A 27,444-nucleotide genomic window follows, 5' to 3' on the forward strand; every position below is an offset into this window, starting at 1 on the left:
TATTTTTAAAATTTCTTTTTTTAATTATATAAAAAAAATTGAGCTAACCTGTACTCCCTCTCGTTTGTATTATAAAAAAAATCACTTTTATTTCCATTAAAGAAACAATATATCTAGTCACTATATATATATTAGATATATAAAGTAAACTTTTTCATACGATAAAGACTAGAAGGGGTATTATTTACATTTTTATAAAATTACTTATTAAAAAGATAAATCTATATCAATAAACTCAAATAAAATTAGAATCTAGGATGAAATCGAAGATGAGACGATCCAAAAAAAAATTCTAATTTACTAAGTAAAATTACTAAGCTTGAGATATGGACTATTCAATAATTTCAGTCTTCAAAACTGTTGGGAAAGGTTGAGTTCTTAAAGTGCTGAACTTAAGAACAAATTTCGGGAATGGGGAGCCTTAAACTAGAGGATGCTTGTTGATCAGAAAATCACACTTGCAAATGTTCTTAGTAGATTATGGAAAAAAGTTGCAGTCAAATGTCCTATAAATCTGCAAAGAAGTTGTTTGAATCACCTACAGCATGCCCATTACTTGCATTCTTACTCTTTTTCCCTGCAAAGTTATCAACAAAAAGTGACTTACAGAATACCCCCGTATAATACTCTAGTTTAAGAAAAATATTTATACACAAAATAGACATATTAAATACAATACATAATTTAATTATTAATATGTGAAAATTGTAAAATGAGTTTATAAGGGATGTAGATAGTAGTTGTGTCAATCATAGCTTACCTTTAGTAAACTTAGAAGGATTGTGATCTACATCCATCTCATTGTCGTTGTCGTCACTATCGACATCATTGTCAACCACCCCATTTTCATTTCTCTGTGTGCTTCTTGAACCTTGTATTATATTATCCAAGTCCCATAGCTGCAAAGAAAAAGGAAAAAAAATGATGTTTGAGGGAACAGTATTTTAGAACAACGTTATGAAGCTCTAATTGTATTAATCTGGTTGTACACTTGTACCCCTAAGCATCTGGGTCACACATTCAAAGTTGCAAAATCAGTAACTCGCAAGGCAGCGCTTGAATTTAATCTCTTACTGGCCAACTGTGGCTTGTTCAAACACCAAAGCGGAATATAAAATCTTGGTCTCCTCCCAGATTGAAATCCTCTAGGATTCAAACATGGTTTGCTTTCATCACCCTAGTGATTTTTTGTATTTGTGATAATCTCAGTAATCCTCTTACAAAGCCTCTAACCAAACTTCATTTCCACTTCCAAGAATCAATTTTTTTGCTGACAGAGACCCTAAGATTTAGAAGGGTACTACTGACATTTTTTCGAATTAGATTCGTGTAGTTATTGCTTAGGCTGTAAACATAAGTCCAGAACTAATATTGGCACATGTCAAAATACTTGTTACTTGGGACTTGTTAACAGAAGAATCTGTTGTGCTGCTAAATGTGAGTTAAAACTCGGCGACTTTTATTCGGTTACTTAGACCTAACATTGTATGCCATAATAAAACTCATCTCTGTCTACTGAAACTCGGAATATCACAATACATTTTTAGACCACTCTCTGAACTCTCTCTTCTCCTTCAATATCTAACTTACTTTTCTCATTTTCTGCCCCGACACTTTTCTTACAAGCCACGCTAAAACGACTATAAAGTAACTTACACTGACAATCATGAAAATGAGCTGTGCCTACTGCCTAGAATGAATGTTGCAAGAATAAGGCAGCAGTGGAGTCAATTCCTTAGTTTTTTGGAAAGTTACGAAAAATACCTTCAACATTTGATCATGTCCAATACTTCCAAGAAACTTTCTATCATGAGAGAATGCTTCAAAACCAAAGAAAATCATAAGTCAAACTACTGGAAGCCACAAACAAACAAAAAATTGGTAAACACAGTAAATATTCTAAACAGATGCCAAATGAACTGTAAAAGCTGCAAGCATAAAATTACAAAACCAATGATTAAGAAATTGAGGTTTGGAACAATAGGTTCAACCCCTTGGACCCAAACAGCCGCATAAAATTCTGAGAATACAGTAAGACTATGTTACCAAGACGCTCAACAGGATATTCAGAGTGCTCGGCGATTGGCTGAATGATTCTGTTTGGCAATATTCCAACCAAGCTGAACATAAAAACAGTGTATATAGATGAGACAAAGAACAAATGAATGAAAAGATTGTAATAAGATTCAAATAAGATGTACAAATTACAATGATCTAAAACTGCTAAAGACTCACTTGATCATCCCATTCTCCGATCCAGTAATAATCCTATCTTCATCAAGCTAAGATAATAATTAAAAAAATTAAAATGCTATGTTGGTAAAAAAACGAATACTGAAACTAAAGTAATCATGTTATGCTATCCACTCACCTTTAACATGGTATCAATAGAGTTTGAAGAGAGATCAACGAATCGATCACTGGAATTTAACCATTTGTTAGAATATCAGTCAGAGGTAAAAGAAGTAATATAATAGGAAGACAACATCAAACTGATGTCTTTACTTCAGTCTCATATATGTAAAATGATTTCCACCATGTAATAATGATACAATCCACGCCATGTACCTGCAATCCTTGAAGCATCCCCATGAATACAACAGCAAGATTCCAGTTTGTGATCCGCAAACAACTTTCCTACCATTCTGATATACCAGCCCAAAAATGCAAATATTAGCCATGTGCATGTTTTAATAGACGACATTTGTGTGCTAATCAGTGTACCATTCAGTACAAAGGTAACAAATAAAGACATTGGCAAAGTAGATGCTTAGTAATGCAATTAAATAATTAAAAGTTGCTTTTAGTATAAAAACACTTCTTTGAAATTTTGAGGTATTTGGCAAGCATGAAGTACTTGAGTATATTACATAGGCCATTTTCATTTTAAATTACAAAAACATCACATTGTTCTACTTTTTTTTGTTTTTCAAATGTTGTATAGGAAACATCAAAAACAATAGTTATATAAGACTCTGATGATTTATAAAATAAAAAAGGTGATATTTCTGCAATTAAAAATGTAAATAGAAAATGAATACATCAACCAAATGACGTTTAGTACTTCTACCATGAAGCAAGAACATAGCACAATAAACAATTCATAAATGGAGTTTCTTAAGGGTATGTTTGGATGGATGATTTTGGAATTTGGAGGGAAGAGGATGGTTTATTTTCCTTTTCTAAATTATGGAAACTATAAAAAATTCCAAGAATAAATTAAGTGTGATTGATATGTTATATGATCATTTATCATGACATTCTTTCAATTTTTAAAAAATGTCAAATATATACCAAAAATGTAGACTTAGCCCTCTAAAATTATCCATTCAAACATAGCCTAATAGTTCTTTTTCATAGTGACATTTTTTTCAACACTTATAAAAAACAGAAAATTCAAAGCAAATCACAAAATGATTATGTGATACCTTCATTAAAACAACAGACAATAGCTCATCTTCAGAAAATTCAGATTGGGCTTGGACCTGTTAGTAACCAGGAAAAAGGTGGGTAAAAATTAAAAAGCTGATAATGAGCGTTCGTTTATTGGTTTATGTTTTAAAAGGAACCATAAAACATGTATATATGCAACTTACTTTATTTCGTCGAAGACTGCAAACAGAAAGGGTCCCGTCTCCACTTGATAACAAAAGGAAAAAATATTTTAGACTCCACTGATAAGTTACAAAAAGTAAAATTTGAAAAACATTATTATTCATGAAGCATGTTGTAAGGAACTGTTTGACAGTGATATATTCTATATAGGAAATTTAAAACTAAAACGGAAATGTAATAACAAGTACTGAACAAGTAACATTTATGTAAATTTCAGTTCCCAAAGGTCACACTATGAATGCAAACCAACTTAATAATTTACATAGAATGTCCCTATTTGCATTCTAGTAAATTGACTTTGCAAGGAAAAAGTCACTGTTAGTTAAACATGAGAAAACAGCTGAAGTATTTGTCAATTCTAAGATAACTAAAAGGGGAAAAAAGAAATTGTTAAATAGAAATGCATAGCTACGATATGCTTAAATAATTGCCAAGATAAAAAAGATTGATACCTACCTTCGAACTTGATAATGCTAATGACTGAATTGTACAAATATACAATAAACAAATTTATTTGCAGTACTACACCAGCTTACTTTTAAAGCAGTTAGTATCAGCAGCAGCGCAATAAGTTTCTAAAAGAATTTCAAAGCTAAAATATATTTTCAGGTATGTGAAAAAAGTCACCTTGTGGCCAATAGTTTCATTGCATCAGATGCAAATGTTATGTCTGAAATGTAATCCTCATGGACTTCAAATGAATTGCAACAAGAACGTTCTCTGGTATCCCAAACCTACGAGACGTGAACATCAAATGAAAAGAATTGAGTTAACAACTTTTGTCTGGTCTTTTCCATAACTAATTTATATGTTGGGAAAAGGTTGAAAAATAGAGTAACTTATGTTTAAAACTTATATATATATACATATATATATATATATATATATACATATATATATATATATAGATATAGATATACATATATATATATATATATATATATATATATATATATATATATATGTATATATATGTATATCTATATGTATATATATGTATATGTATATATATATATATATATATATATCTATATCTATATCTATATATATATATATATATATATATATATATATATATATATATATATATATATATATATATATATGCCAAAAGTTATCAATGCGTTTCAAAGCACAATACTGCAAATGTGAAATGAAACTAAAAAATTACCTTAATACAACCATCATCATCTCCTGAAGCAACGGTTGACTCGGTCAAGTTTATCAATCTATTGATTGCAGCCCTGCATCAAAACAGAGAATCACAGAAATTACAAAGCTATCAACGCACAAGTAATTCTATAAACCAAAATAGGATAAATGAATTATAGCCACAAATCAACTCACTCATGGGCATTATCAAGTCGGGCAATGGTTGATCCAGTTTCCACATCTGTAGCCAGTATCGAGAAATCGGGAGAGCCCGTCAACAGCGCTAAAACACACATTACATTAAGCATTTCAGAGTCAAAAACATCTGAATAAAATCATCAATAACATAAACAGAATAACGATTAAAACATAAACAAAAGAAGAGAACCAGAACCTAAAATTACCTCGCCCGCCATTGATGAATCGAGCAGCTCTACAAGACTCGGTGTGGGCATGAATTTCCAACACCCTGGAATTGCAATGTTGGATTACAAACATGAGCTAACGCATTAGTAAAATGATAATAAATAACAAAATGGAAACAACATAAAGCCAATATTCATGCAAGTTTTTAGTATCCAAAAAACTATAAAGAAAAGGAGTTCAGAATTTATCTATACCTCACAGGATCACTAGTAGTGTTATCCGGGCTATAACGGTATCTGCGAGACACATGATTCACCATAATCATTAATTACTATAAATGCAACAAAAATAACATTCCTGATAATGTTGTTTTATGGAAGACTAAGGGTTTGTTTGGATTGGCTTATTGGAGTTTATCTACTTACATAAGTTTAGTGAGATTGTTTGGTAGTCTTTATCAAAACAGCTTATGACATATTTCTTAAACTTTTGAGTTTCTTTTTTATAAGTTCTCCAAAATATCCAAAATAACTTTGAAGAGCAACTTACAAGTGAAGGTCACCGTCTATGAGTCCGGTTGCAACGAGATTATCGGATGGATGAAAATCAATGTCAAATGCAAGTTTCCCCAAATTGATTTCCATTCCTGGAAACAACACAGGGAAAGAGAATAACAAGATAAAATATACTGCCTTAATCTCAGCAATCAATCGTCAGTAACACACGCTTCAGGTCCTTAAACCCTAACTAAACCCTATGACCTAACCTGTTGATACTTTCACATTTATTATTATAACATAAGCACTTATATGATTACATATCTTATAGTATTGAAAACAGTTTGACCTTAAACACATAAATGATAAGTGCTTTTTCTATAAGCACTTAATCTAAGTAGTTAATCGCGGCCGCTGACTGCTACTCAGAAAATAATTCCTACTATTCAACCCAAGTCCCCATAAAGTTATTTATCAACTATGAAAGCAAATTAAAGAAGCGGGGCTTAAAAAGAAGGGGCATCAACAGACCTCTGCAGCGGGGCTGTGGCTTCAAAGTTGACCAGATAATGTGTTTGTCGGTGGGGCGGCAATGGACAGTGGCGGCACGCCGCGAACAGAGAGATGGAAGTTGGCCGCACCTAGTTTTCGTTTTGGGTTCGTTTTTGTTTTAAGCTTTTTTTTAAGAAAAAAAATACATATTAACACGTGGCTTGTTATTGGCTGTTTGATTTATCAAGGAAAACTAATCTAAACGTTTTTTTTTAAACTGAAACATGTAAGTTTTTGAAAGGAATATAGTGTTGGATGCATTTATTTGTTTCTAAACTATCATAAAAGAATTTTTTTTATCAAAATAACCTTATTTTTAAAAAAAAATTCAAAATATATATATTTTTTTATTATTTTTCAAAATACTCCACTTTGAAGAGGAGGCGTTAAATGAATTGGCGTTTGCTCTTAAATTTACAGAGGAGACTCTAATTGGATTGGTTAGTGCACCTAGTGTTGTCAATCCAATTGGCGTATATGTGTTAAGTTTTAAAGGAGGCATCAATTGGTCTGGCACCTGTGTGTGTTTCGTAATTATTTTTTTAAAAACATTATACATTTTAGATAAAGTCGAAATCGGACCAATTCATATTAATATTAATACGCGTTTACACAAAAAGACTAATGTCGTTGACCGGGATGACCTAACCGACCTCCGGTCCCACATCCCCTAGCTACCCGAACTTGTGACCCTAACTCACGTTGATGATTCACCTCTGGTGTTTGAGTATCTGAGGGGCCAAGAACATGAGCACCAACTGCAGGAGATTGCTTGAGATATTCAGACAAATCTACGTAGTCTTGTGTATGCATTGAAGGATTACCGCCATAGCTGAGTTCATGACCCATGCCAGAGTAGTTGGGTTGTGTTTGAGTTATTGGAGGGCGACTAGGACGACTGAAGGGAGACATTAGTGCGAATGATGCGTCGAGGAAAGGTTGAAATGATTGTTGTGGTGTTTGGTAGCCATATGGTTGTTGCATGTTTTGGTTGTGTGATGTTTGGGCTTCTTGGCTATAGTAGTAGGAGGGACGGTTGATGTTAAATGATCGTTGAGTGTTTTGGCTAAGGCGACTATGGTAGGGTGATGTGTTGGGTGCATAGCGATGTTGGGTGTCTTGATAATGATCTAATTGTTGGTGGTGGTACGAGGTATGCTCTTGGTATTATGGTTGGATGTTTGGCATGTTAGGGTTGCAGGCTTGTGTGCTTGTTGATCGGAAAATTTGATGGGTATGGGGTTGTGAGTAACCGGTCTGACAATATTGTTGCGGGTTAGATGTTGAGCCTTCTTGTCTGTAAGTTGCCTGGTGTGGATCGTATAGGTACATATCATCGGCGATGAACTCAAATTCAACCGATATGTACCAAGTCATATAATTACGAGTTGGTTTTTCTTCGGTTGGCATCACAACGTCAGTTAAGACATGGTCTTGTCGGTGCTTCCATTTTTGACACTCAGATCTAGCGAAGCTTTGCCATGGGTTAAAGTTCCATTGGTCGTTAACTTTTCGTAGATGCCATTCTTTGAGGTTTGTCGGGGAGGGGGATCTGGGATGTTTTGAAGCATACCGAACTGCAATTTAACACGATCATTATTATGCATCTCCACGGTGGTGAATCTTATGATCGGTGTGCATGCAGTCCAAACGGTTGCGTCTTGTTCGTTGATTTCATGGTCATGATCCAAATTTAGATATGGACGCCAAATGAACTGAAATGTGAGCATATATTAGATTATAAATTTGTTAGAAAAAATTAACAAATTTTTATGAAATAATTAGGTTAATGACAATACATTCGTCGGTCGAAGGTGGTCTAATAGATTGTGATACTGGGTAATACAGTGTCTAGGGCATATGTTGTAACTCATACCATGTACCGATCATCTGCACCATAAAAGTAAAAATATTATTTAGAGATAGTAATCGGTAAAGTAAGGGAATATATTCCATTTTTAAGAACTTACTTTTGTGCGTACGAGAATGTGAATGGATTGTTGTTGACGGGCGCTAGGGACGGTAGTCTGGACCAACCCCATGCTTAGAGCAAAATAGCACATCCAGAAATGTAGATGTGTCTTTGTGTGCATTTTTACACAAAAAGCTATAAAGATAAGCCAAACAAGCGGACCCCTAACTGTAACTTCTTATTCTATCTGCATGTCTTAGTAAAGGTAAATACATAACATGCATACCAGAACCACTATCTTCGAGAAATAAAAATAAACCAATTAAAAGTATAATATAACACCTAGTTTTTATTATTCAAGCGTCTTCGGTAGAATTCTCATCTAAATGTGAGTTTTTATAATATGCCTTAAGGCGTGAAAGGAGTATATTTTGACCTCTCGAGTTATCATCTAACAAGTCAGCATTCAAAAGGTTCATGCAAATTGAATTTGCATAGTTGTTTTTACTATTTACCGCCTTACCTTCGATAGGCAGTCCCAATAACATGTAGACATCTTCTAACGTCATGGTACATTCACCGGTTGGAAACTAGAACGTGTGTGTCTCGGGATGTCATCTTTCACATAATGCAAGAACAAATTTAGTATCAATCGATCAAGACATTATTTTGCTTACATGTCCAAAACCAATGACTTCGACATAAGGTTGAATCGTCGCGTCCATGTGAACAAATTCGTGGACACGAGTTTGAAACCTAGAAACATCCTAAAAAATAAACAACAAAATAAGTTACTTTATAAAAAATTGTGTTAGAAAAATAACACAAGAATTAAACGCTTACATAAGTTGTTATGTTTGTAATTATTCCTCTATGTGATTCACCCATAGTGAGCAGAGACATCTTATCGTAGTAAATATATGAAACAATGGTTGTTGTAGATTAAAGAGTAGTTGTTGCAGAGGAAGAAGTGATTGTTGGTGATGAAGAAGTGAATCTTGCATGGCTATTTATAATGAGAAATATGCAAAGACATGCAAAAGTTTGAATGCATGGATAAATGGGCTTGCATGCATGAGCCAATTGGTGTGGCTTACACATGCAAACTTACAATGCTAGCGCCATATGGATTGGCGCCTCCTAGGCTTGCATGCATGCATGGTCACATAGGCTGCAGACTGCATGGCTATCTGCATGCAGAATCTCGAGGTCTGCAAGGCGCCACATGGACTGGCGTCCATGTACAAATAATGCATGTAGGCGCCAATAGGAATGGCGCTAGGGCTTGCATGCATGCCATGTCACTTGGCTATTTAAGTATCTTACCATGTCATCCTAAAATCAACATCAATTCATCTGCACCAAAAAGTTTATTATTCATCTGCACCTAAATATTACAATGTCATATGCACCCAAATATATTATCAATGCTTACTACAAAGGTGATACATATGAGTGTGATGTATACGGGTTTTGTTTTTGAAACACCGATATTATCCGACTTACGATCAAGAGAAATTCAAATTTATTGCATTTGAAAAAACGAATAGAATTCTGCATAGGATCTGGTCTTGTGTCATAAATCACGTATCAAAATCCAATTTATTTCGAGAACGGTCAATGTAAATTTTACCCGCTAAAGGTACGGGACAATGAAGATGTTGAATATATGTTTGTTGGTCACGAACATTCTGGTTGCAACTCTATTGAGTTATATATTACTCTTCAACCAAGTATACCATCTCAGCAATCTCAGATAACTAATCAAGTTGAATCTAACGAATTTGATTCAGAAAACTCAAATGAAGTTGACCTAGAAGCAAAAGCAGAAGTCAACGTCGTTGATGAAGAAGAAGAAGAGACTGAGACGCATGTCGATCATATGTTGAACAACAACATTGAAGATGACGATCATCCAGCGCCATTACCTCTAAGTCATGTATATAATTCGCCGCAACATATGACAAACATGGATTTGCATGACGATGAAATATCCAACAGTGTTTTTTATAACCCGTATCCACGATCAGAAGGTGAGTTAAAAGTGGGAGACATGTACCACACTAAAGAAGAATGTTGCGAGCTATCAAAAAATCTCACATGAACAACTCTGTTGATTTCATTGTGAAACACATTGATTCGAGAAGGTATGTCATCGAATGTCGTAATATCCTTTGCAAGTTTCGGTTGGTTGCGTCTCACAAGAAGAGAAGCGACTCTTGGGAGATAGTTTCTATAGACCCACCTCACAATTGCATTGCCACTAATATTGTACAAGATCACCGTAAATTAAGCGCAACATTGATATGTCAAGACATTTTTCTGTTTGTTAACAAAGATCCATTAGTGAAGGTGAGTATAATAATATCTCATATTGTCACAAGATATAATTATACTCCATCTTACAAGAAAGTGTGGATTACAAGGACAAAGATTGTTGAACATGTATTCGACAACTGGGAGGATTCATACAAAGAATTACCACGGTTTTTATGGGCACTTAAAACATACGCACCATGAATTGTTGCAATTATGGAGACATTGCCAACATTTACGCCAGACGGAACTTGTGTTGCTGGAAATAGAATCTTTCACCGTCTCTTTGGGGCGTTTCAACCATGCATCAAAGGTTTCACATTCTGCAGACCTATTATTCAAATTGATGGAACATGGTTATACGACAAATACAAAGGTACTTTGCTTATGGATGTTTCACAAGATGGTAACAATAATGTCTTTCACATTGCCTTTGCTTTGGCTGAAGGTGAAATCGCTGGTGGTTAAGGTTTCTTCCTTCGACATCTCATAACACATGTCGCTCCACAAGTCAATCTCTATTTGATTTCAGATAGACATGTTGTCATTGAGAGTGCTTAAAATAACCATGACAACAGATGACATGATCCTCCTTCTACCCATGTCTATTGCATTAGACATATCGCACAAAACTTCATGTGTGCAATCAAAGACAAGAACCTTCGCAAAAAAGTGGTAAATGCATGGTATGTTCTAACTCAGCCGTCATTTCAATATTACAGTGACGAAATTAGATTGTCTAATTCATATGCAGGAAGGTGGGTGGTGTTCGCTGTTGATTTTGGCGAACAACCTCTGGTTTTCCAAAACTTATCGAATTGGGTTACTTGCAGGATCAACCATACAAATCCTAGGACACGTGCAAATTTAAATAACTTTGTAACTCTTTAGAACAATCTTTGTATCCTTTATTTGGTTTACTAAATCTTTCATGTACGAAAGATATTGACTAAAAGTGCTTAAGTAAAAGTAAACTTAACAAGACTAAGATAAATGGCGAAAAATAAATGGCGAAGAGTAAATTGCATAAAGTAAATGCAAAGGATAAATGACTGGTAAATGTAAAGGAAAATTGGTAAAGAACTTTGAAATTTATAAGATAAAAACTTTAAAGAAATGGTGTTTGTTCACACGTACATTTTCCAGATAAGACTATTTTCTCTCACACGGGTACTTTAAGTATTTTGCAAGAATTTTGTACAAGTTTTTCACCCCTCCTCCATTCTGATAACAACTATCCTATTTATATACAAACAAAATAACTGTCACTAACGAATAAATCCTAAAACTATGACACTTGGCTCTCTGCATGACTTCCTTTCGCCAGGTGCTTCCACGCGTCTTCTGCCAAACGTTATAACTCTTTGAATTCGAATTTCCGCTTTACGTCGAAACAACGCGTCTCCTCAGACTCGTCGAATTGTCGAAATATCATAATATCATCCATACTTGTCAAAGACGTCTTTTCATCTGCAGACATCTTCTTCTGTCGAAATATCGAACCACCAATCTGTCGAAGTGTCGAAAACACTTATTAACTAAACTGTTAATTTCATGGTGTCATTTGTCGAAAAGATTCATCACCATTTGTCGAAAGCACTATTCTGCTTATTAATTTCATGGCGTCAAAAATACATGTATACAAATTTCCCCCCAACAAAGATGTTTCGACTACTCTGGAGAAACAATCATTTGTTGTCAACCAATATTTTGATGTCATGTCATTTAATTCCACTATTTCCAAGATTTTATAATCTCAAGTTCCCAAACATATTCATCATTACACTTTTTCAGAAACGTCATGTCTAGCCCACATTTAGACCTTACCCCCATCATTTCCTAAACCTAACATCATGGCCTTTTTCAACTTCCACATCTTCATCATCACCATTGTGATTCAGCCACGTGTCCCACGACTATCATCAAAAACTCAAACGTTTTTCATCATCTTCCCTTATAAATACTCATAACCTATTTTCTTTGAACTTTGTTACGCTTTAAACTTCCTTCTTCATACCCATTTTTAAACTTTCAACTTCCCTGAGAAAAAATTTCTTTGTTCTTCTCAACAATGGCTCCTCCAAAATCTTCCAGCAGCAAACACTCCAGGAAGACCCAAGATTCAACTCTTCATCCTGCACACGAGTTGAATGGACCAATGACTATTGGAAACCAACAATACGTTCCTGAACCTCCCAATGAGAGAGAGAAGGAAAGTATCTACAAATCCCAGGTATTAATTCCTGTTCTTGTTTCTGGTATTCGTCACGCTATGTTAGGTCCACTCCCCAATCCAGATATTAAACCAGATCGTTTGAAAGAATTCTTTCCCACCTATTTCCATACAAAACCCATAGGTGCTGGAGTAAAACCTCAACCTCAAGAGAAAACTGTAGAACAAATGGACCCACAAAGTCCAACTGATGATGGAGAGTTGAATTTAACTTATTTGAATTATGCTAGGATCTTTAGAACTCGTCCATGGTCGAAATACCCTTCAGACTATTTATCCTGGCTATATAAGGTTGAAAAGATTAAAGGAAATTTCTGGAAGAAAATAGGTATTTTCGACCTCATTCAATTGTCGAGAGTAGGACCCAACATTTGCCCTAATATGCTTTTAGCTTCCCTCTATTTTTGGGACAGTACCTATAACACTTTTCACCTTCCTTGTGGGATGGTCACACCCACTCTCTTTGACGCAGCAGCCATCGTTGGCCTTCGCCCCAACGGGATAGATTTCAAACCCACTAACCTAAATGAAGATACCATAGCTTTCGACACTAGCTTTGCTCCATACTCTTTATTCATGTCTCGTTATCATGACAAGGATACCACAGAAGTCTCGGATGTCGAACATATAGCCTTTTTGACTTTATGGCTAACAAAATATGTGTTTTGCTCCCGTTCTCTCCAAGTTGCCAAAAGATTCATCACTATGGCCAATCAGCTTCACGCAGGAACCAAACTATGCTTAAGTGAAATGATTTTGGCGAATCTTTACGAATCCTTGAGTGAGAGTGTACATTTTTTGAAAACCATCAAAGATAGAGGTAAAATCAATTTGTCAGGACCTTTCTGGCTTTTACAATTATGGCTCAATGCCACCTTTGAAGATTCCCTTCCTGTAAAACACGAAGTGAACGAAGAAGAAGTGAAGGACAAGATTGTCGAATGGCCTAGGTTGGTGCAACTAACGCCAACTGATGAAGGAATTAGCCTTTGACAAGCTTTCAAGGGTTATGTCATGATGTTTGCCAAAAGGTATCATTTTACTTCGACCATGGCACCCTTTGTTAGTAGAAAAATTGGACCTGAATGGTTTATCCAACAACTGCTCTTGGAAATGCATAAGGATGAAAATATATTTTTGGATGTTTGGGAATCCTTTTTAACCCTCAGGCTCCTTTTTTCCCATCAAAACGTAACCAAAACTCAAATAGCTTTGATAGTCTACCAACCTAATCTCGTTGCTAGACAGTTTGGCTTGATCCAAATAAAACCTCGACCCATCTTCCCAAAGAAAGGATCTATCATTTTTTACAATTCCCTTCATAATGAAGATAAGAGCAAAGAGTTGTCGAAGAAGCTAACTGATGACTCTCTTGATATTCGACCAGTGATCTTTCGACCATCTTTTCTCTGTACTCCTGAGTTTGATGAGTGGTGGAAGGATTATTATTCTACCCGGTTTTTTGACGTAACAGCCTTCACCATACATTTAACAAATGCTTTTGCTTTCGTGCAGGATCGGATCAAAAAAGGTATTCAAAGACACATTAAAGAAATACAAAAAATTCAAAAATATTTTGAAACCGAGTATAGACCTGATAATCTTAGTCGAACCATACGCGAAACAGCAGTAACTTTAAAACATAAATTGACGGAGAAGTTTGAAAAATTGTCATTGCCTTCACATGTTCGACCAGAAGCGCGCTATGACCTGGCTTTCAGCTGTCATCCGCCAAAATTTCCTCCTATACCAACTGCTGAGTTTGGCGTGGCATTTAGCCCTCCATTTCCAGATTGGTTTGTTTGTGGGAACTATATGAAAATCCTTCGTCAACATTACAAAAAACCTGTTGAGCGTGTGGTTCCGACTAAGTATCATCTGGACGATTACCAAGGACACCTTCATATTGGAAAAGAACACGTTCGCGTGGAAAGTTCCATTCTTGAAGGTGTTTAACAGAAAACACGATTTTTCTTTTGTTATTCTAACTGTATTATCATGTATTTCTTATACTTGTGTCATACGGTAAACTGTATTGGGGTATTTTGCTTTTTTTCGCAATGTCGCGGATAGCAAGAGTCGCCACCGACTTTTCTTTTATCCAATAAGGAAAGGTGGAAAAGAACAGGAAAGACCTCAATAGATTTTGGGTTCGGGAGGTACATTATACAAAGGGAAGGTATTAGCACCCTTTGTATCCATGGTTATCCATGGGCTCTTAATTGCTGGATCACTTATATTTTTGTCTGAAAAGTGTTCGTGAATTGTTTAAAAAATGTTTCGAAAAGAGAGTTTAACTTTGTGATGATTCTCGTATGAATGTATATAAAGTATTTATCTCGTTTGATTTTGAAAACGGTTTAGAAAAATGTAACTTGGTAATGATTCTAGTGTGAATGTATACCAAGTGGTGATTTTCTAGGATTTGCAAAGTGTGAGGGGTGGGAAATGTTTTAGGTTATGATCCAGCAATTGAGAGTTATACCTTCCTAAGGTCGTTATGAACGTTTCCTATCCTTATGAGGGTAAAACTGTCCTTACTATTGAGAAGTAAGTAGTTTTATCCTTTGGATGTAAAAGGGTCATCGTAGGGTCATCGATAGGTCATTGAAGGCAACAGTTGTAAGGATACCTTAGCATTCGAAGGGACGATCATCATTTAACCGTAGGCTACACCGAAGGGTCATCGAGGGACAAAATCGTATTTTCGAAGGCAACATCCGAGGGACCATGATTTATTTTATGATGATTTAACCGAAGGGCCATTGCTAAGTGTATCCCTACATTCGCGGGACATGACCGTTATACCGTAATACCGTAGGGCAAAAGAGAGGTCCAAGATCCCATATTTAGAGGCCATGTTTTAAAGTTAATTAGGTAATTAGGGTGAATCTCCACATTAAAATCAATACATTAAAAATAATACATTAAAATTAATACATTAAAATTAATTAAGCAATTTAGGGCAGCTCTTCACAAGGGTATCCCACAAATAAAGTGGAAGACCTAAACAACAATCTTTTCCTGGGGTGTGTGAACCTTTGCAACATTCAGCAAACGGGTTAGAATACCAAATCAGGGTGCAATCGAGGATTACACCGCAAAAGAAATCACAACAGTAATATGATCAGATAAACAATGCCTGGCTATGATAAAACATGAGTGAAAAATCAGAATAGAAAAGTCGGCTACTGTCAGGTTCGCGCCTGCCTCGCCTAGCGAAGGCTTAGCGAATACTCGCTTCATGCTCACTTAGCGACGTGCTAGCGAGCGACTGCGGATTCTGGTTTTGATATCAGTACAATTTCAACCAATTTTATGCCTTATGGCTTTCATTACAGCAATTATATGGTTAATCATTTAAGGTATTCAAGTGCACACTACAATTCACATGACAAACTTAAGATATTTTCATAAATTTAATCATAATGCCATATGCAAATTAAGAACATAAGGTAGTAATAGCAATTGTAACCTTGAATTGGCCGACCGGATCGAATTGAGCGGAAGTGACCTTGCTGCCGCCGGCTTTTCCTTCAGGGTTTCTCGGAATTCTCAGGGTTAGCCTCCAGGGTTTTCCGTCTGTGAGCGCGAGGGTTTGCTTGCTAGGGTTCTCCTTTCGTCCTTTTTTCGTTCTCTTTCGTTCTGGAGTTGGGGTATTTATAATACTCCTTTGATGACCTAATGGGCTCAGAATGAAGCCCGAAATTTTCTGTTGTCTGTCAGCTTCGCTAGGCGAGCGTGTAGCGAACGTTCGCTAGGCGAGCGTGTAGCGAACGTGTAGCGAACGTTCGCTAGGCGAGCGTGTAGCGAACGTGTAGCGAACAGGCCAATTTGGGTCATTTTCTGGATTGGGCCATTCGTGAGCTGGACCTTTGTTCCTTTAAGATCAGTGTCATAAAAATGAGTCGGAGTGCCTTGAAAAATGTCTTAAAATATTAATGGGCAAATTTTGGGGTATGACAACTTGCTTCTAAATTTCTTTTCTTTCCTTAGCCATGAAAATCTCTAGGGGTGTTCAAAACCAAACCAACCCAATACAAAACCGCAAACTAAACCAAACCAAACCGAAACCGCAAAAAACCGCATTTGGTTCGGATTCGTTTGGGTCATTTTTTAATAAAACCGCACGGTTTGGTTTGGTTTGCGGTTTGTATTTTGTAAACCGAACTAAACCAAACCAAACCGCATTATGTTACAACCCAAAGTTCACTTATTCCACATCCAACCCAAACCTCAAACCTAGTATGCCTTAACCTTACAATTACAAACGATTTTCTCTTAATCGCACTTAGGGTTTCAATTTCAACCTTCTTAAATCTCTCATAGTAGTATCACACATTCTTCTCATCTTCTTTTCCACGTAGGTCTCACCTATTCTACTCTAATAACTCCTCTATTATGTTCTTTCTTTTTTATCTTTTATGTTACTATTTTCTCTTCCAATTACGTTTTTATTGCACTTTTCTTCTCAATCTCGCATCTCTTATGTTCTTTTTTTCATCTTCTCTCATCTCTCATCTCATATGTTTTTTTTATGCTTTATTATAATGTCTTTGTTATTATTTTATGCTACTATTTATATTTGTCTTTTATTCCACTTTTGTCTAATTTGGTTTTTTTTGTATATTGAATGAAACGTTTTTGTCTAAATATGATGAATTTTGATGTTACTTAGTAATATAGGAATAACTAAACACAAAGTTATATCGTTATTTATAGGAGTATATATGGCTCAATAAAAATATTATAAAAAACCGAACCAACCGAACCAACCCAAACCGCATTGATTTGGTTTGGTTTGGTTTGGTTTTATTTCTAAAGGTCAACCGAACCAAACCGAACCGCATGCTTTTTTCTCTTGCGGTTCGGATGATTTTTATCGCAAAAACCGCCCAAACCGCACCGCGAACACCCCTAAAAATCCCTACCAAGAAAGCTTCCGTCGAAGCGTCACCAGGTGCTGCTAAGAAACCTTCGACAAAGGTACAAACCTCACCCTTTTCATTTATTCTTTTTCCTTTTAAGAAATTAACCGGCTTTGGTTTGCATGGCTAGGTAAGTCGAAAGCCCCCACCAGTCCAAAAAAGAAAGAATGAAGAAGAGAAAGAAGAGGAGAAAGTTCCCAATGAAGAATCTGGTGATGAATCTCCAGAGCCAAACCCCCCTCCTCAGAAGAAGACAAAAGTCAAGAGGGTCTCTTCCCAAAGATCCATTGTTAAGTCAGCTAAAAAAGATTCTTCAAGTACTCCAACTGCCAAATTTCAGTCGAAGGATACAGAGAGTGGGAAATCCAATTTTAACACTGAGATTCCTGAGGTAAATCCTTATTTCGACTATCTATGTTCATCTTCATTGCATTTCTTTCTTCTAACTTAGAATTATTTTCAGAAACAATTGGCTGTCGAAGGAAAACCTAAGAAAACTCTGGAAGAGATAGTCCAAGAAGAAGATATCCCCAAAAATGATCATGACAGGCAGACCATATCAGAATTTGACGCTATAATGAGTGAAGCTTCTGAAGACGAATCTCCTCCTCATCCAGGACTAAATGCTGCAAATAAAGGCGACGATACTGACATGGAGGCTGGGGTCGAAAAATATGATCATGAAGAAGAAACTGCTAAAGATGAGGATGACCAGTCGAAACAACCAGATGCTAGGCAGACTTTAGGGCGAAGCACTCAACCCGCTCCTGACCAGACCAAAGGAAGTACCATATCAACTGGTTCGACTGGTTTCTCTCGCGAAGATCTTGAGAGTCTCAAGGTGCATAAACCCTTAGAATATTTGAAGGCCATGCTTAGGGCTCGCTTCAATTTTTAAGATTCTTCGCACAACAGTTCGACTACCTTTGGGGCCACTTCTGAAGCGCAATCTCTCGACAACGTCTTGACCAAGATTAAGACGAAAATTCTTGATGTTGATTTGTTCAAAGTTTTAGACGAAAGCGCCACTGCTCATATTGAATTCAGGAAGATTTTGAAACGAATAAACGTCTTGGAAACTTCTGCTGAGGTTGGCAATTTTGTGATGGAGCTGATGACCCTCATTGACTTGGCGACTACAGACCTTCATCGTCAAAGAGATCTCTCCCAACAAATCTCCACAAAATCCGAGACCCAAGTTGCTGAATGGGATGTTGTTGCTACTTCGACTAACAAAGTTTCAAAGCTGCAGCAGCTTTTTGAATCTTATATCAAAGAAGTCGCTGTTTGTGATGATAATATCCAGAAATGGGAGAAACAAATAGCTGCTCTTCAAGAAAAAATCTCCCAAGAAAAAAAACACAGAGCATCCATACAGCAACCTAAGCAAAATGAGATTGACGGAGAACTGAAGGTAGGTATTCGACATGCAGAAAGGGCTCAGCAACTTAGTCAAGAGATTGAGACTCTCTCTACCCACAAAAGTCTTTGTGATCATCAACTCTAGTTTCAGAAAAAGAAATTTGCCACATTGAAGGAAGCTTTTGCTAGTATCAAATTGTAGTCGAATTAGTTTAACAATTCTCGGCCCTTTGAGGCTTTCTTTGTAATAACTTTGGTGCCATTTTTGTTTGGCAAAGCTATCATAATTATTTTCACAATTATTCTACTGCTATTTTTACTTCTTGCAATATTGGCTTATATTTTTTCAAATACTTGCCATTTATCTTTAAGATTCTCTCGTCTTTTCCTATCTCTTCAATCTCATACGCACCATTTGAAAAACTTTTCAAAATCTGGAAAGGTCCTTCCCACTTAGGAGACCATTTTCCCATTAATCTATCTTTTCGATCCATAAGAAGGATTACTTTCCAAATAAGATCACCAATTAAAAAGGTCTTGAACTTTACTTTCTTATTGTAAAACTTTTCGACTCTTTCTTTTTGTCTCTTTATTAGATACAGCGCACACAACCTTTCTTCGTCTAAATCAACTAATTCATCCATCATCATACTTCAATATATATCTTATGGGATTTCATGATGCCTTTGAACTCTTATTGATTGCAAATATATTTCGACGGGTAAAACTGCATCATGTCCATAGGTCAACTTAAATGGAGTCGAATTCGTTGCTTCTTTTGGAGATGTTCGACAAGCCCACAAAACTTGATCTAAAGTTTTATGCCAGTTTTTAGGTTTTTTCCCCACATGCTTTTTGATCAAATTTATCACTACCTTGTTGGCTGCTTCAACTTGTCAATTGGCTTGAGCATAGTAAGGTGTCGAAGTAAGGAGTTTAAATCATGTTTCTTGTGCAAATTTCTGCATATTTTTACCAGTGAACACAGATCCTTGATCTGTTGTTATTGTTTCTGGTATCCCAAATCTATAAATTATGTGCTTTTGGATAAAATCTATAACTGCTTCTTGATCCACATTTACCAATGGTATGGCTTCAATCCACTTAGTAAAATAGTCTATTCAAACCAAAATGTACTTTTGCCCTTTTGAAGAGGCTGGTTGAATTTCACCAATCAAGTCTAAAGCCCAACCTCTAAATGGCCAAGGCTTTATAATTGAATGCAATTCACTTGCAGGAACATGTGGTATGCCTGCATGTACTTGACATTCCTGACAACCTTTTGCAAATTCGACACAGTCCTTCAGCATTGTTGGCCAATACATTCCTTGTCGAAATAATAACTATTTCATTTTATGACCTGCTTGGTGTGCGCCACACGCTCCACTGTGCACATTCGACAAAGCTATGTAAGCTTCATCTTCACCTAAGCATTTCAACAAGACTCCTTCTGCAGTCTTTTTGAACAATTCGTTTCCAAAAAGTACATAACTTAAAGCTCTGTATTTTACCTTTCTTTCGGTTTTTTGATTTGGGTCTCATAGATAATCCTTGATGGGCTTTCTCCAGTCTTCAATTCCTGAATCATCTATATTGAATATCTCAAAATTTTCTTCGTCACCATATCCTAATCTTATTAACTCCAAATCTGATGGGGACAATCTAGTAGATATGACTTTTCCTCTGACTTCAATAGCCTTTTCTAACTTTTCCTTCGACACTTTGTATCCAGACGCAAGTTGAGCAAGGTCATTTGCCTCTTGATTCTCCACCCTGGGAATGTGCCTAAAGGCCACATTGTCGAATTCCTTGAGAAGTCTATTGGCTATTACAAAGTACATGATTAAATTTTCTTTCACACATTTATATTCTTTGGTCAACTGCTTTATCACCAGTTCAGAATCACCCATTATTTCGACTCTTGTTGCCCCCAATTTCAACAATATTTCAAGTCCAGCAATCAAAGCTTCATATTCTGCTTCATTATTTGAACACAGACTTTCAACTTTGTACTTGAATTTTGTTGGAATTCTGTCAGGAGAAATAATCAACATCCCAACACCAGTTCCATTCTTATGACTGGAACCGTCGAAATACAGTTTCCATGGTTCTAATTCGACATACTCTACATTTTCACCTACAGAGTGGTCAGCTATAAAATCAGCAACCACTTGTCCTTTCACAACCTTTAAAGGCAAATATTTCAAGGAATATTCTGTCAATGCCAAAGCCCATTTTCCGATTCGACTATGTAAAATAGATTTAGATAACATATATTTTATTACGTCGAAATGAGAAGAAATGTACACATCAACAGGCTTTATATAATGCTTTAATTTCATACAAGAAAAATATACACATAGACATAGTTTTTCTATAATACTATATCTAGTTTCAACATCGTTTAGGATTCTACTAAGAGAATAGATGGCCCTTTAGACGTCATTCTCATCTTCTTGGCACATCATACTTCCTAATATTTTATCTGATGCCGAAATGTACAATCTCATACTTCTTTTTCTACAAGGAGATATTAGAATTGGAGGACTAGCCAGGTATTCCTTGATTTTGTCGAAGGCAGCCTGTTGTTCTTGCCCCCATGCAAAGTCTCCCTTCTTTAGTCGAAGTAAAGGAGAGAAAGCTTGCGCTTTTCCACTAAGGTTGGAGATAAACCTTCTGAGAAAGTTGATTTTCCCCAGCAGCGACTGCAACCCCTTTTTTGTTGATGGCACTTTCGCCTCCATTATGGCTTTGGCTTTGTTTTCATTTATTTCGATCCCCTTCTTGTGGACCACAAAACCTAAGAAATCACCCGCCTACACACCAAAAGCACATTTAAGGGGATTCATTTTTAAACCAAACTTCCTCATCCTTTCAAAGGATTGTCGAAGATTGTCTATATGACTTTTCCCTGAAACAGACTTGATCACAATATCATCAATGTACACTTGCATGAAAGTTTCAATAAAGTCATGAAAAATGGAATTCATAGCCCGTTGGTAAGTTGCTCCAGCGTTTTTTAAACCAAGGGGCATTACTACCCATTCGTACGTTCCTATTGCTCAAGGACAACGGAAAGCTGTTTTAGGAACATCTTCTTCAGCAATAAAAATTTGGTTATAGCCAGAGTATCCATCTAGCATACTTAAATACTCGTGGCCTGCTGCAGAATCTATAAGCATTTCTGCCACTGGCATAGGATATTCATCCTTTGGGATAGCTGAATTTAAGTCTCGAAAATCAATGCATACCCTAAGTTTGCCATTTTTCTTAATTACAGGAACTATATTTGCAATCCATTCGACATACCTGGTTGTGCGGATGAACTTGCATTTTAGAAGTCTTTCGACCTCTTCTTTTATTTTCGACAGAATCTCTGGTGCAAAGCGTCTTGGAGTCTGCTTTACTGGCTTCTTTCCTTCCATTATTGGCAGCTGCAATTCGACCAAACTTCTATCTAAACCAGGCATCTCGTCGTAATCCCATTCGAAGCAGTCTTTGAACTCTTTCAGCAACTGGACTATTTCGACTTTGAACTGGGGGTCCATCTTTGCGCTTATGTAGGTTGGTCTACTTTCTGCCCCCAATCCTAAGTTTATTTCTTCTAATGGATCCTGCGCCACCATCTTCACGTTAGTTGACACTGGGTCTTTTTCGAACCCCAGAGGTTCGTCATCATAAATGGTGTCAAGCTTTTGGTGTTGCCATTTGTAACACCCTTCTAAAATACCCCAATAATTAATTAAAACAACAAAATATGAATCAGAGTAGATATGCAATTTCAGGGTGTCACACTTGACACTTCACACCATTCACCAAAATATCTTGTCATGCTCGTTTATTAATCAAAATAAAACATTGCACAATACGCAGCGGATAGAAATCTAACAACATGCAAACCATGTAACACATTACATGTAAAGTTGTTCAACAACCAAAATGAAAACAAGTAAAACATCCCGTCCCGATGTTACATAGACCAGAGCACGACCCACTAAGGAACTACACTAGACTCCAAGCACTAGCTTCTACTCAATCACTGCTCGTTACCTGAAACATAGTTGTAAGGGTGAGTTCCTCAATCGATATAATAAGCATTATGAAATATCATGTAATGCTAAGTAAATTAACACATTTCATCACCCTAATCATATCACACATTCAGCAACGGCAACATCAACTCATAATCATACTCAACACAAACACAAAACACACGTATAATATTGGAATACATCCATTCATATTATACGCCATACATACATTATGAAATGAGACTCCATGCATGCGGTACCGACTATTCGTGAACACATAGTTCAACCTCACCGATCAAACCCAGATACGGCTACCAAGCTCACTAGTCCCACTCATTTGAGACCTAGTGACTCACTCACTAATTCCTCACCATGGGAATTAGCTACCACCATAAAGGCCATGATATGCACGCTAAATCACCTAGCATGCAAACATCAACAACAATCCACAATGGACATATGCTCACACTCTAAGCCATAAATAACTCACTAATTCCTCACCATGGGAATTAGCTACCACCATAAAGGCCATGCTATGCACGCTAAATCACCTAGCATGCAAACATCAACAACAATCCACAATGGACATATGCTCACACTCTAAGCCATAAACAGTCCATTCACAATAGCATACATAATAGATATATTCACAACATTATGCACACCATCATCCATCATCAATACAATTATCACATAATCATATTATGTCATGCCACATAATCAATCACAGTATTAGCACACTCTACTAATACCTACACTGCTCAAAACAACGGGAAATTGATCCCTCCTATATCATACACCAATATAGGCCAATCATCAATTGTTCATAATATTTAAAATATCAGTTTTTCTACTTTTCAAACAGTGTTAACCGGTTAACGCCCTGGGTTAACCAGTTAACGCAGACAGAACACGCTTCCTGGCACATTTTAACAGTGTTAACCGGTTAACGCCCTGGGTTAACCGGTTAACGCAAGACAGACAGCAATATTTCTCAACTCATAACAGTGTTAACCGGTTAACGCCCTGGGTTAACCGGTTAACGCAAGACAGAAAGCTGTTCCTGCGCTAACACGAAGCAGAATGCAGAATTCTCCGCATTTTCCGCCGTTGGAGGACTTCCGGACCTCCGATTCCAATTCCGTAAAAAGCTACACGTTCGGAAAATCACAACTCACCCAAATATAAATTCAATTACAGCTTAATCATAACTTATTCATCACAATTTTTCAGCACTCATCATCCCAATTAGGGTCAATTCAACGGCTTATTACTACCCATTACATGTTAACCCATAATACCCATTAAACGACGATAAACCCCCCTTACCTGAGTTAATCCGGCAAATCCTTTAGCTTCAAGCTTTTCCCTTCTTCAACCTTCGTTCTCTTGCTCTTCCTCCTTGCCCTTTTCTCACTTTTCTGTCGCTTCTCTGGTTTTCACGTGAAAAAACCCTTTTTACCAAATGGAACTCTTTATATATTCCAACTTATTATTCCAATAATAATAATAATTCCAAATAATATTCCAATTATTTAATTAAATTAATAAATATTCTATTAACTTAAATTAAATAATTATCATATTTTATCGGGGTGTTACAACTCTCCCCCACTAAAAGAGTTTTCATCCTCGAAAACATACCTCAAGCGAATAACTCAGGATAAGACTCCTTCATCTGACTCTCAAGTTCCCAAGTCACATTGCCACCTGCTGGTCCTCCCCAAGCTACCTTTACCAAAGCAATCTCTTTACCCCGCAACTGCTTCAACTCTCGATCCTCTATCCTCATAGGTGATGTTTCAACAGTCAGGTTATCTCTCACCTGTACATCATCTACTTGGACCACATGCGACGGATCAGGAATGTACCTCCTCAACTGAGACACATGAAAAACCTCATGCAAATTCGCAAGTGACGGCGGTAAAGCGATACGATAGGCTACCTCCCCTATCCTCTCCAAAATTTGATAAGGACCAATAAATCGAGGTGTCAACTTCTTCGACTTCAAAGCTCGACCAACCCCAGTTATCGGAGTAACACGAAGAAACACATGATCTCCCTCTTGAAACTCAAGTGACTTCCTCCTCTTGTCGTGATAACTCTTCTGACGACTCTGAGCAATCCTCATCTTCTCCCGAATCATCTTAATCTTTTCCGTAGTTTGTTGAACAATCTCCGGTCCAACCACAACACTCTCACCGGACTCATACCAACATAAAGGTGTCCGACATCTCCTACCATACAAAGCTTCAAACGGTGCCATACCAATGCTCGAATGAAAACTCTTGTTGTAGGTAAACTCAATCAAAGGTAAATAACAATCCCAAGCACCTCCCTTCTCCAAAACACAAGCCCTCAAAAGATCCTCCAGTGACTGAATCGTCCTCTTAGTCTGACCATCAGTCTGCGGATGATATGCAGAACTCAATCTCAGCTTAGTTCCCAAAGCCCTTTGCAAACCTTCCCAGAACTTCGAGGTAAATCTAGGATCTCTGTCCGAAACAATACTCGACGGAATACCATGCAAACTTACAATTTTCTCAATATACAACTCAGCTAATCTCTCTAACGGATAATCCATTCTGATCGGAATGAAATGAGCCGATTTTATCAATCTGTCAACAATCACCCAAATAGCTTCACAATTCTTAATTGTCCTCGGTAAACCAGAAACAAAATCCATACTGATACTATCCCACTTCCACTCTGGAATAGCCAACGGTTGCATTAGCCCAGACGGCTTCTGATGCTCAATCTTTGACTTCTGACAAGTCAAACAAGAATAAACAAAACTCGCAATTTCTCTTTTCATTCCCGGCCACCAAAATAACTTTTTCAAATCATGATACATCTTTGTAGCCCCAGGATGAATACTCAGGCCACTACGATGTCCTTCCTCAAGAATACTCTTCTTAAGTTCGGTAACATCCGGAATACACACCCGATTACCAAATTTCAAAACACCAATCTCATCAACTCTGAATTCACCACCTTGACCTTGATTCACTAGAGTCAACTTATCAACCAAAAGCACATCGGATTTCTGACCCTCTCTAATCTCATCCAAAATACCATTCGTTAACTTCAACATTCCCAATTTAACACTATTGTGAGTACTCTCACACACCAAACTCAAGTCTCTAAACTGCTCAATTAAATCCAATTCCTTAACCATTAACATAGACATATGCAATGATTTCCGACTCAATGCATCAGCCACTACGTTTGCTTTACCCGGATGGTAATTCAAACCAAAGTCATAATCCTTCAGAAACTCTAACCATCTCCTCTGTCTCATATTCAGCTCTTTCTGATCAAACAAATACTTTAAACTTTTATGGTCACTGAAAACCTCAAATCTTGACCCGTACAAGTAATGCCTCCATAACTTCAGAACAAATACCACAGCTGCCAACTCTAAATCGTGTGTTGGATAGTTCCTCTCATGAACCTTCAGTTGTCTCGAAGCATAAGCTACAACCTGCTTATTTTGCATCAAAACACCACCCAAACCCAACAATGAAGCATCACAGTAAACCTCAAATGGTTCCGATGGACTTGGTAATATCAGAATAGGAGCAGTAGTTAACCTTCTCTTTAACTCTTGGAAACCTTCTTCAAATTTTGAGTCCCAAACAAACGCTTGCCCCTTTCTAGTCAACATCGTCAACGGTAACGCCAACTTAGAAAATCCCTCAATGAATTTCCTATAATAACCTGCGAGTCCAAGAAAACTCCTTATCTCAGAAACTGACTTCGGAGTTTCCCACTTAGATACCGCTTCTATCTTAGAAGGATCAACAGCAACACCACCTCTTGAAACCACATGACCAAGAAAACTAACCTCTTCTAACCAAAATTCACACTTGGATAGTTTAGCAAATAACTTCTTTTCTCGTAGAACTCCTAAAACCACTCTCAAATGTTCAGCATGCTTTTCTTCAGATTTCGAATACACCAAAATATCGTCAATAAACACCACAACAAACTTGTCTAGGTACGGATGGAAAATCCTATTCATATACTCCATAAATACCCCAGGCGCATTAGTCACACCAAAAGGCATTACAGAATACTCATAATGTCCATACCTTGTTCTGAACGCAGTCTTCTGAATATCCTCAGTTTTCACACGTATCTGATGATATCCCGATCTCAAATCTATTTTGCTGAACACACTCGCACCAACCAACTGATCCATCAAATCATCAATCCTCGGCAAAGGATACCGATTCTTGATCGTCACTTTATTCAGTTGCCTGTAGTCTACACACAACCTCATAGTACCTTCTTTCTTCTTAACCAATAACACTGGTGCACCCCACGGTGACACACTCGGACGAATAAATTTCTTATCCAACAGATCTTCCAACTGACTTTTCAATTCAGTTAACTCAACAGCAGACATACGGTACGGAGCCATCGATACCGGCCTAGTACCAGGTACAAAATCAATCGAGAATTCAACTTCACTCTC

At 36.8% G+C, this 27,444-nt stretch overlaps 1 protein-coding gene across 2 annotated transcripts in view; it reads right to left on the reverse strand.

Moving 5' to 3' along the window:
• Positions 1–296: 296 nt before the first annotated feature.
• LOC127083122 (WD repeat-containing protein 55) overlaps positions 297–27,444 on the reverse strand; it is a 76,832-nt gene continuing 49,684 nt past the window's right edge. The window contains exons 1-16 of one of the 2 annotated variants that reach the window (XM_051023367.1): positions 6,162–6,324; positions 5,683–5,779; positions 5,388–5,429; positions 5,172–5,236; positions 4,963–5,050; positions 4,787–4,859; positions 4,243–4,349; positions 3,597–3,639; positions 3,429–3,485; positions 2,569–2,645; positions 2,372–2,420; positions 2,236–2,282; positions 2,047–2,120; positions 1,765–1,820; positions 761–899; positions 297–577 (exon numbers count right to left, since the gene is read on the reverse strand). In XM_051023367.1, coding sequence (XP_050879324.1) covers positions 507–577; positions 761–899; positions 1,765–1,820; positions 2,047–2,120; positions 2,236–2,282; positions 2,372–2,420; positions 2,569–2,645; positions 3,429–3,485; positions 3,597–3,639; positions 4,243–4,349; positions 4,787–4,859; positions 4,963–5,050; positions 5,172–5,236; positions 5,388–5,429; positions 5,683–5,777 — 1,083 coding nt within the window. In that variant the 5' untranslated portion in view covers positions 5,778–5,779; positions 6,162–6,324 and the 3' untranslated portion in view covers positions 297–506. Of the gene's footprint in view, positions 578–760; positions 900–1,764; positions 1,821–2,046; positions 2,121–2,235; positions 2,283–2,371; positions 2,421–2,568; positions 2,646–3,428; positions 3,486–3,596; positions 3,640–4,242; positions 4,350–4,786; positions 4,860–4,962; positions 5,051–5,171; positions 5,237–5,387; positions 5,430–5,682; positions 5,780–6,161; positions 6,325–27,444 lie in introns of those variants that run through there. The other variant, XM_051023375.1, reaches the window with a different exon arrangement.

The sequence above is a fragment of the Lathyrus oleraceus genome, chromosome 1 (genome assembly GCF_024323335.1).
Source record: "Lathyrus oleraceus cultivar Zhongwan6 chromosome 1, CAAS_Psat_ZW6_1.0, whole genome shotgun sequence".
Classification (NCBI taxonomy): domain Eukaryota; kingdom Viridiplantae; phylum Streptophyta; class Magnoliopsida; order Fabales; family Fabaceae; genus Lathyrus; species Lathyrus oleraceus.